The 10,729-nt window shown below is 38.9% G+C and overlaps 1 protein-coding gene across 1 annotated transcript; it reads left to right on the top strand.

Moving 5' to 3' along the window:
- Positions 1-280: 280 nt before the first annotated feature.
- Positions 281-10,330, top strand: LOC146690160 (uncharacterized). Its single transcript, XM_085435034.1, has 6 exons — positions 281-387; positions 466-567; positions 843-1,166; positions 4,196-4,338; positions 5,866-5,969; positions 7,432-10,330. Exons 1-6 carry the CDS (start codon positions 324-326, stop codon positions 7,574-7,576), a joined length of 882 nt encoding a protein of 293 aa, XP_085291160.1. The 5' UTR covers positions 281-323; the 3' UTR covers positions 7,577-10,330.
- The last annotated feature ends 399 nt before the right edge of the window (positions 10,331-10,729 follow it).

Genomic DNA, 10,729 nt, shown 5'->3' with positions numbered 1-10,729 from the left:
AAAATGGTGTCATCAAAACTATGTGACTAAGTTTCCACTTGTGTTTTGCAAAATGTGCAACTTGTATAACGATTCACATGAAGAATCTTCTAATTCCCACAGTGTTAGCTTGTTTCCCATCACTTTTGGTTTGTATTAGGGAACTGAAAGTTCCTCAGAAAAAAAATACTTTTGTTTCTTTTCACATCGCCCAGCTATTACTGTGATAAGTTTAGTTCCCCTAAAGTTATTAAGAGAAGAAATTGAAACTAATGACGCATTCACAGTATTGCTGGCCTGTTCTGCAGAGCTGACCATCTCAGGAATATCTGGCATTCTAACAAATGATGGAGGAAATTTATATGAATACTGAGTATGACAAATTTGACAATGCAAAAAACTGCACAGGTAAGAAACAGAGTAGACATATTTTTATCATCAGTCATAACTATTTTCCACTTCATTAGTGTTTGTTTCTCTTTTCAGGTCCAAGGAACTATAAGAGGAGTTTCCACTCAGGTGTGATTCCCTGTTTGGGCCTGCTGAGTTTTTTCCTGCTAATCGGACTCATCACCCTTGGTGTTTACTGTGAGTCTGATTCTAACACTCATGAGCCCACATATGAACAGAATAAAATGTCTCGAACTTTGTATTTTGGATGGTTTCAGACCATGCTGAATGAACTGTGACACACACACACTCATACTCTCCCATAGAGTACACTATCATAAATATCAGTTTAAGAACATTTTTCATTGCCTACAGGCAAATTTGAAATACTTTAGTTTTGGTCTAAAAACTATAAAAATTTATGCACAAGCTTTCTTCTGTGTCTCAAAAACATGCATCTCCAATTATTTTAGTTCATGATTCAGCTGCAGATGTCTCAGCTGTGAGTAGTAAACTTTCTTCCATGACTGAGGAGAGAGACCTTCTTAAGGCAAGTCTGTCCACTACCGGAAACAAACTTTCCTCCATGACTGAAGAGAGAGACCTTCTTAAGGCAAATCTGTCCAGTACCGGAAACAAGCTTTCCTCCATGACTGAAGAGAGAGACCTTCTTAAGGCAAATCTGTCCAGTACCGGAAACAAGCTTTCCTCCATGACTGAGGAGAGAGACCTTCTGCAGGCCAACCTTGCTGAAAAGGCAAATGAGTTGGAACGGCTTCAGAGTTTGTCAAAGCAGAGTGAGTATGTGTATTTCCTGTTGAAATTACTTGTGTGTGTTTGTAAAAGTTAATAATGAAAAACAAGGATTCACTTTCCAGGTATTGTGAAAAGTCCTTGTCTCTTTGTGCCTTAATGAATAGAATTTTTGAATTTTTATATTTAAATCTAAAATTTTGAGGATAAAGTTGAAATTCTGATGAATGAAGTTTAAATACTATTTCAATAATAAGGATGAAATGCCAAAATAACCTATCGTTTTTGTCAGGGAGTTTTTAATGTTTTATTTGATTATGCTTCAAATGTTATGTTATACTTATGTTCACATATTTCACCAGACACAGTTTTCTGTTGAAACAGGAAGCTGACCCTGTGACTCTGTGACATTTACCGCAAGAGATGAGTACAGAAATACACATCCGCAGAAGTTGACTTGCATTATCTTATTCTTAGAAATTGACTTGTAGCACACACACTTTATGACACACACACACACACACACACACAGCTTACACACAGACAGCATCAGGACCTGCGTAACAGGAAATGTGATTATATTTGCATATTGACGATGTAACCTATAAAAGTAAACGAATACTGCAGTTCGGTGTGTCTCTCTGTCTGAGATTCACCCGTGCCGCACATTATCAATCTCAAGTGTCTCAGTGTTGTTTACTCACCTGACTGTTTGTTAACTGTAAATCTCTGACAGTTTTCAGTCAAACTGTTACTGCCTCTTCCTTACGGTGGGTCATGCTGGAAAGTCTCGTTGCCTCGCCACTGTTAATGCAGACCTCAGAACAGTTAAGGCATTGTTCATAACACAGATTCACAACAAAGACACTCAGATAATCAAAACTTTTTTTTCTTTTCAACATTAATTTAAGACGAATATCAAATAGTTTTCTACTTTTATCAAAATCGTACTGACTTTGGAAAGAGTACTACACAAAAAGAAAAGACATCTAGTTTAAAATCAAAACAACTACTAGCTAAGTATTTGAACAACTAGAAAAAGCACCTGCTATCACAACTAGAGATTTACAAGGTAAAACACAAACGCTATGGAGAGAGGGAACCGGGATGTCAGGTCAGGATGGAGATATCATAATCCCCACACTCCGAGACTGACACTCCAAGCCCCAAGAACAACTGGTGCATTCAAGGTGTGGAATATGAGAGCACCTGAAGGAGAAGAGTGTGTATGTGGTTTGTGGCCCAGCTGCAGGGGAGGGGTGAAGCAATGTGTTTATGGCGTGGTGTCAGATCAGTGCAGGTCATGATGATGGTCTCCATCATCTAATCATGCCTTCCCTACTTGAGTAGGTCGGCGGGACCTGACAAGAGAACTGTGAGGTGTGTGCCGATCTGAAGCTGGAAATCCATGCAGACGAAAGGAACAAGAAAAACACTGCAAATAAACATTTGAAAACTTGCAATGCTATGTGCGTCAGGTCCTTTTGTGTTACAAGAAGATCAGGGCTATGGTGGAAACCTGGACCCTCAGTGCCTCAGTGGCTGATTACCATTAGTATGTGAAGTACTCTCCAAAAGTCTATTTGAAGATGTGAATTTAGCATTATGCATAATGCCTACTGTAACCATCACTGAAACCACAGAGAGTTAGACAGACAGAAGTTAGCCCACTATGAGAACAGCTGAAAGGAGTGATGAAGAGAGGGGTTCCTAAGAAGTACAACTAGGTGTCCATACCTGACTAAAAACTGCGTGCCAAGCAAAGACTCACAGTCTTAGCTAACTGTTAGGAAAAAAAGCAGTAACTCAATACGGCAAGACCAGGCTGACCAACCTTTGCATCTCTTGGATTAACTGCAAGAAAGCCAATAAACTCAATGCCTCACAAATGGATCTTATAATGCCCAGAACCACCAGGACCCTAAGAGCCTTCATCAGGAATTCAGTGGAGATGTGGAGAACAACACTACAGGCCAACTTCAAGCAAACTGTACAAGTCATCATCAAGTGCGAGATTTACCAAAGAGATGCTGTGACTCCACTGCTATTCTGCATAAGCCTATGTAGTCGGAAGGTAACAAAGAGAGGGAAGGTAGTTAGAAATGAGGGGATTGCACTACCAGAAGTCAGTGCTGCAGACATTGTGGACCGCTACAAGTACCTGAGAATCCCACAGGAAAATGGGAAACACGAAGAGGCCTCTTGGAAAACCGCAACCAAATAACTGCAGAGAGTAAGGCTTGTCCTGAGGAGTCAGCTGAACAGGAAGAACAAGATATAAGCAATCAAGCCTATGCCCTGCTGGTTGTCAGATACCCTTCTGGGATAATAAACTGGCCACAGGAGGAGATGCAAATGGAGAGTCCTCTTTATACACAGGGTTCAGTGCTAGGACCAATTCTGTTTACATTATACAAGCTTTCCTTAGGCAGTATCATTAGAAAGCATAGCATGCATTTTCATGGCTATGCATATGACACCTGACTTTATCTATCCATGAAGCCAGATAACACACATCAATTAGTTAACCTGCAGGGATGTCTTAAAGACATAAAGACCTGGATAAACTCTAATTTTTCTCCGTCTATATTGAGATAAAACTGAGGTTATTGTCCTTGGCCCTAAAAAGATTAGAAATACGATAGCTAACCAAATGCTTACTCTGGATGGCATTATTTTTGTCTCCAGTAACACTGTGGGGAACCTTGGAGTGATTTTTGACCTGGATATGTCCTTCAATCCACATATTAAATAAATATGTAGGACTGCTTTTTTTCAAATGTGAGGCTGAAAAATATGTGAAAAGTGTGGTGTGTAACACTGGTAACTTAGATCTGTCACATCCTTCATCAAAATGAGCACACAAACAATTTGGTTCTAGTGCTTTCACAATTTTATTTTATGACACAATTTGTTTTATCTTGATTCTCCAGCAGGACATGTGATGTTTAGTTGATCTAACTGACAAAATATGTTAATATAAAACTAATTTATATTAACATAATAAGTAATAGGTACTGTTAATAACTATTAAAACTACTGTTTGATGTTTCTTGTTTGATGTTTCTTCCAGAAAAAACGTGTCCCACAGGATGGAGCATATTCAGTGGTAGTTGTTATTTCCTCTCTGTAAGATCTGGTAACTGGGGTGAAGCTAGACAGGACTGTAGAGGCAAAGGGGCAGATCTGGTGGTGATGAAGAACTCTGAAGAACAGGTACAGTATGTGTATATATATATATATATATATATATATATATATATATATATATATATATATATATATATATACTACCAGTCAAACGTTTTAGAACACACATTTTTTCTAGTTGTTTATTAAAAATTATGCTATTTAATGTCTCATTGTAGTCTTAAATGAAAGCATAGCACAAATAAGCAATTGAGTGAAAAAAGAAATCACAGAATCAAAATGTATTCTAAACTCTAGACTCATCGAAGTAGCCTCATTTGGCAGATACAACAGTTGAACACACCCATGTAGGGCTGTACGATATGACCAAAATCTCATATCCCGATATAAGACATTTATCATCCAACGATATAAATCACAAAAATGTAACATTTTCTGTAAATTCTGTGAAGCTCGGGCAACCCGACTTGGGTGAAGTGTTTTCAGCTGGACTGACTGTTGCAAAAGTTGAAACGGCCGCAATTTTCTTTGTATTTATTACACAACGTGCTGCTGGCAAGAGCCTGTTCTAAGGTTTATTTTTTTAGCACCTGACGGCTCTTTTTAGCTTCTCATCTGTAAACACTCTGCATACTATTTCATGTGATTCATTTTGAAAAATCTCAATAGGATCTTCAGCTTTATTGTGAAAGGTTTATGTGGAAAACAAACAAGCAGACGGCAGAGCCACGTGACGGTTTTACCCATGTTGTTGCTAACTACAACGCATAAAAACAGTCGGTTCTCCGTCCGTAGTGTGGTTAATTTAAATATAAGTGAAAGAGAGAACTTTAAGAAACCATCAAAATGATAAAATATTGCCGTTAACAGTTTATTTTGCAACACCACAAAACAAGCGATAGCATAATTTGAAACAATAGACGTTTTCATATTGCCATCCGATCCACATCGTTATATCAAACAGGCACTTGTAGGTGCTTTGCTTTCACTCTTCTGTCCAGTTCATCCCCAACCAGCTTTATGGAGTTTAAGTCTGCAGACTGTGCTGGCCACTCCATGTTTTTAAGTTTACCATCATGTTATTTTTTATTGAGGTAGTTCTGGGATAGCTTGGACTCATGTTTTGGATCGTTATCTTGCTTTAGGATGAACCCCTGACCAACTAGGTGCATACCAGAGGGTATTGCATGGCACTGCAGAATGCTGCAGTATCCGTTTTGGTTCAGGGTGCCTCTCAATCTGTACTTTTCTGTGAATGTACATATGACTTATTGAAACCTCAAGTCTGCTTAGATAAATATTTTATGCAGTCAGCCAGCTAACGACGGAACAATCAGAAACGTGATGTGTGGAGGCAGAAAAAGACAACAGAATGTAAAAAAGCAGAAGATGAATGTGATGTACACACTGGTTCTCCACCTTGATGTGACATGTGTTAGTTTTCAGGTTCCTGTTAGCTCATTGCACTGAAGGAAAAAATATTTACCTGATTGTGAGAAATGTGTCAAAGAAATTGAGAATTTTCTTCAAAAAAACAGCACACCCTAAATTCTGTTTAAAAAATAAACAAATTTTTTTTTGCATGTTAAACAGAACTTTCTCGCTACAATCATCAACGATAACACTTGGATTGGTTTGACTGACTATGGAATGGAGGGACTGTGGAAATGGGTAGATGGAACTCCACTCACTCTGGCGTAAGTCTTTACTGTGGTTCAGTTTATTACTTTTACTGAATTTCTAGCAGATGTTTTCTCATGAACATAGAGCTTACATGTCAGTAGGTCTGTGAAGGTTCTCAGTCATCCAGGTCATCAGCATGTGCCCAAAAGAAGTCAGTACAATCCATCTTTAAAGTTCTGCTCTTATTTTGGCTCATCCTACTGACATGTAGTCTAAGGAAATTGGAAAGAAAAGTGTCTGGACTTCTTTGAGTTGCTTGAAGACATTTCACCTCTTATCCGAGAAGCTTCTTCAGTTCTAAGGTCAAATGGTGGAGAGTCCCAGATTTAAACCCAGTTGGAGTTTCCCCCCAAAGAGGGACAAAAGGACCTCCTGATGATCCTCTACCTAATCACATGAGCCAAGGTATGGAAATGGGTGTGGGTCACAATCAGCCAGGGTTTCGGGTGAGCTCATAGTGAAACCTGGCCCCACCCTATCATGTGATTTCCTGAGGTCAGATGGCCCAGGATGTGAGCGGGCGTTGAGGCGTCTGGGAAGAATCTCAAAACTGGATTATAGATGGCAGACAGTTGGTGTCGTAAACCCCCGCCTCTGTTCAAAGATGGTCGCTCACAGTGGACATAGATGCTTCTTTCACTCCTCTTTCAAACCATCTGTCCTCTCTGTCCAAAATGTGAACATTGGCATCCTCAAAAGTGTGACCTTTGACCTTTAGATGCAGATGGACTGCTGAGTCTTGTCCTGTGGAGGTGGCTCTTCTGTGTTGTGCCATGCGCTTGTGAAGTAGCTGTTTGGTCTCTCCAATGTAGTCCCCCAAAGCGCTTTACATATCCAGTCATCCACCCATTCACACACACATTCACACACTGGTGATGGCAAATCTGGGACTCTCCACCATTTGACCTTAGAACTGAAGAAGCTTCTCGGATGAGAGGTGAAACGTCTTCAAGCAACTCAAAGAAGTCCAGACACTTTTCTTTCCAATTTCCTTAGACTACATGTCAGTAGGATGAGCCAAAATAAGAGCAGAACTTTAAAGATGGATTGTACTGACTTCTTTTAGGCACATGCTGACAGAAGAACTCAGTTATAATGTTTTAAATATTTCATGACATCTATCCATTTTCTCCTCTATTAAGATAGCACACATCTTTGGACTGTGGGAGGAAGTGACAGAGAACTCACATAGGCAGAGAAAATGCAAACTGCGCACAGAGAGGACTCTGGTAGCCAATAGATTTAAACCTAGGCAACAGTGCTAACCACCACATTAATACACTGCATTATTTTTATCTGGAATAGTGTGTTTGACTTTGCTGTACTCTGTGTAGGCTTATTTCTTCCATAACTATGTCCTAAGAAAAGCATTTGTTCACCTCAATTTTTCCTACAGCTAAAGAGCTGTAGAGTCAGGAGTGTCATATTTAATTTTTTATCCTCATTAAACACCTTTATTGTTAATTGTCCTATCAGGAACTGGGCAAAAAATGAACCCAATAATGGAGGCTCACGGCATGGTGAAGAAGACTGTGTGCATATAAGAGCTGCAGACCAGAGGACTTGGAATGATATTTCATGTACAGCTTCTATGAAATGGATCTGTAAAAAAATACCATAACACCATTTTACATCGAGACCATATATTTTTACATGCTTTGAAATTTTAGCTATGATTGTTATTCTATTCTGAATTTCATTTTAATGATGAATTCTATTCTCACTATAAATAAGTGCAACTTTTTAAATCTGCAATATTACATTAACGGAAAAATTAGCCAATGTTTGTATTTCTTGTTACAACATTTAATCAGCAGCCAGTTTTTAATTCAGAGAATCAAACACAGTCGTTTATTAGTAAACACACAAAGATTGTAGTTTCTAAAGTGCTGGGGGGGGGGAGCCTGCAGACTACTTTACTTCAGTTACTTCAGTTTACTTCACTGGTGTCTGTCAAAAAGGCAACAATTTCAACAGAGAATATAAAAGAGTATGAGAGAATATATTTTAAAATAATGCTGACAAACTATTGCTTTGCTTTTAAACGGAAAATCTTTAAATCTGAAGTTGTTTGTTTTGGTTTTGTTTGTTTATTTTTGGTATAACATTGTCCACAATCTAGCGCCTCTTGAACAGTTTGAAATGACAAGCGCTTCCACTAGAGGGTGCTGTTGTGTTAAATGTTAGTGAACACCATTTGGAAGAATGTTGTTGTTGTTTTTTTTACTCTGTTATTTCTGATCATTTTTATGCACTTTTCATATGAGCAACATCATTCTCAAGTCTCTACTGTCAAAAAAGTTAAGGCTTTTCACATGACATAACACAGACTCACTTGTGCAAGAGATGATAAAATAATGAAAACCATCTCAATCATATGTCAGGATATAAAGTGAGTCAGCAGTCAATTTGACTCTGTGTTTAAAGAATTAAAACATTTCACCATCGTTTTAAGACTTAGACACAAATGCTTTTATAATTTAACCAAAACATTACTGACTGGTAAGCATACTGCAAAAAAAAAAAAAATGTAGGTCTAATGTAGAGCAAAAAAAAAAAAATCAGACACAAAAATGTAATGTGCATTTATTTTTCATTTACAGTTTTTGCCCGTTGCCTGAACACATTTTGCAAAACTTTGCTCATTGTGCCAAAACCCTAAACACAAGTAAACATGACACAACACTGGGAAATATACCATTCACATCTGCACCAAATTGAAACTCTACTCTCAAAACCTAAACTCTGCTATCAAAACCTAACATTCCTTTGTCAAAATGTAACTCTGTTGACAAAATGACACATACTTGCATCATATGCAAACACTTACAGAGCAGGGGGAACACACTAGTCTACTTTATATAAAGCACTGCAGTCTTTGATTTCCATTGTTCATTCAGAAGGCATATTGGTACATATTCAGCTCGAAGTCCTTTGACCCTGTCACTGTTCCTCTCAAATGGGACTCTGTAGAGCTGCTTCATGGTGATGCTGTGTTTTCCCAAGATGCGTCTGATGGTGGTGATGCTCACATGGTTTATGTTGTTGAACACTTGCCTGTCTGCAAGTATTTGCTTTCGTAGCTGGTGGAGACGGATGGCATTGTCTGCCCTCACTAGGTCCACAACGGCAAGTTCCTGCCGTTGTGTGAACAGGCGTTGGCGTCCTCCCCCAGAAGGTCTTCGAGTCATTCTAGAGAAATACAACCACATATTGTCATCGGTTTGCTTATTTTTCTTACAGTACTTTACTGTATATACTGTATCATCCACTGTACAACACTGTACTTCAATATAAGTAATCATGGTATGTTTCACAGAAACTACCACTTTGGCTGCAAAAGGAGCATTAGCACCCTGCAGTACGCTGTACACTTGATATGGTAACTGTAGAACAGTACTATAAAACCATCTGAGTGGAGTAGAAGGCAGTGAGATGAAGACAGACCTGTTTTCTAGTTGGAATTTTCTTATTACAGATGCCACTGTGAAGCGGCTTAGATGTGGGTGGACTCTCTGCCCAGCTTCCCTCATAGTCAGGCCGTGGTTGATGACATGGTCCACCAAAGTTGCTCTTATATCATCAGAAATATGGGTCCGTGCATGGCCTCTTTGACCTCCTCCTCCTCTTCCTCTTGCTCTCCCTCCATCCATGCTTGCAAAGTTCTTGAAATGGCTAAACTGAGGGCTTTTTGTGGTTGGCTAATTGGTGTTCAGTTTTGCAAGTAAGTGCCTTCAGGTGTATATTTGAGTGGTTGCAATTACCCGATGTGTTTTGTATTTTGGATACATGTGTTTTCCAAATGGCACCCTGAAATTTCATTTTTGAACGAAGTGTCTTATGTATGAAATAGAGTGTAGCATGCAGGACCATGTGTGTTGCATAAAGGAGTAAGTGTGTTGCATAATTGCAACCAGAGTGCAAAGCAGCACTTTTGTTTAAGGTATGGGTACATGTGTTTGAGGTATGGTAACAAAAGCTTCAAGTTGTGTTACTTTAGTCTAAGCATGGGTTTATAGTGTTCAAGCAACGAGCAAAAACTGTAACAGAAGGAAGACATCTCTACAGCTAATATCTCCCAAAACTGGGCAACTCACACCAAAACAATTTAAGCGGATAAACAGCAGGCCAAAAGAAAATGTGTGTTACGGCGGGGTACGCTAGACCCAAAAGCAGACAGTGAGAGAAACTGAACTTTAAACAAAAGCGAGCCTTTATTTGGGCTGATGGCAGGAGTAAAAACAAAAGCTAAGGCAAAACAATGACAATATGTACAGTTGATTTTGATGCGAGCTGTCCCTTTAATGCTAACCTCAAACCTGGTTTCAACAGAACTGAAACATGCAGTCATTTTCAAAGCATTTTAAAAAGTAAACAGTCCTTATGAAATCTGATGTAACAGACAACTAAACCATCAGAAAATTAACTTGATGACAGCTCACTATATCGATGAATGCATCAAATCCTTCAATGACAAATAAAAAAAGACAGAATATATGAACTCAGGGATAATTATAACATTTACATCTGTAACCATTAGTACTCCCATCAAGTTCAAATGATGTGCATTTCAAAGTAATTGCTGGAAAGGACAAACTCGGTGCAAAATTCAGGATAAGAACTGTCAGTGCATGGTACTTCAAGGGTAGCTCCACAGGTGTGAGCAACAGGCTTTCTGTTGAGCCCAGTTTCAGCATTAAAGCACGTGAGAATTTTGTCAACACAGATGACAGAAGACCCAGTGCAGAAGGGCAGGAGTTTTTCAGCTCTGGTT

This window comes from Copadichromis virginalis, linkage group LG16 (assembly GCF_057382275.1).
Source record: "Copadichromis virginalis isolate Kocher_CV1m ecotype Utaka linkage group LG16, C_Virginalis_male_GT1.1, whole genome shotgun sequence".
In the NCBI taxonomy this organism is placed as follows: domain Eukaryota; kingdom Metazoa; phylum Chordata; class Actinopteri; order Cichliformes; family Cichlidae; genus Copadichromis; species Copadichromis virginalis.
The sequence above is the reverse complement of the archived record's forward strand: the minus strand, read 5'-3'. Positions and strand labels throughout refer to the sequence as shown.

Excerpts from the sequence above, each read along its gene's own strand:
- LOC146690160 (XM_085435034.1), top strand. The coding sequence starts at position 324 with ATGATGGAGGAAATTTATATGAATACTGAGTATGACAAATTTGACAAT. Across the intron at positions 568-842 it reads CATCACCCTTGGTGTTTACT|TTCATGATTCAGCTGCAGAT; the intron begins GTGAGTCTGATT and ends CAATTATTTTAG. Across the intron at positions 5,970-7,431 it reads GGAACTCCACTCACTCTGGC|GAACTGGGCAAAAAATGAAC; the intron begins GTAAGTCTTTAC and ends TTGTCCTATCAG.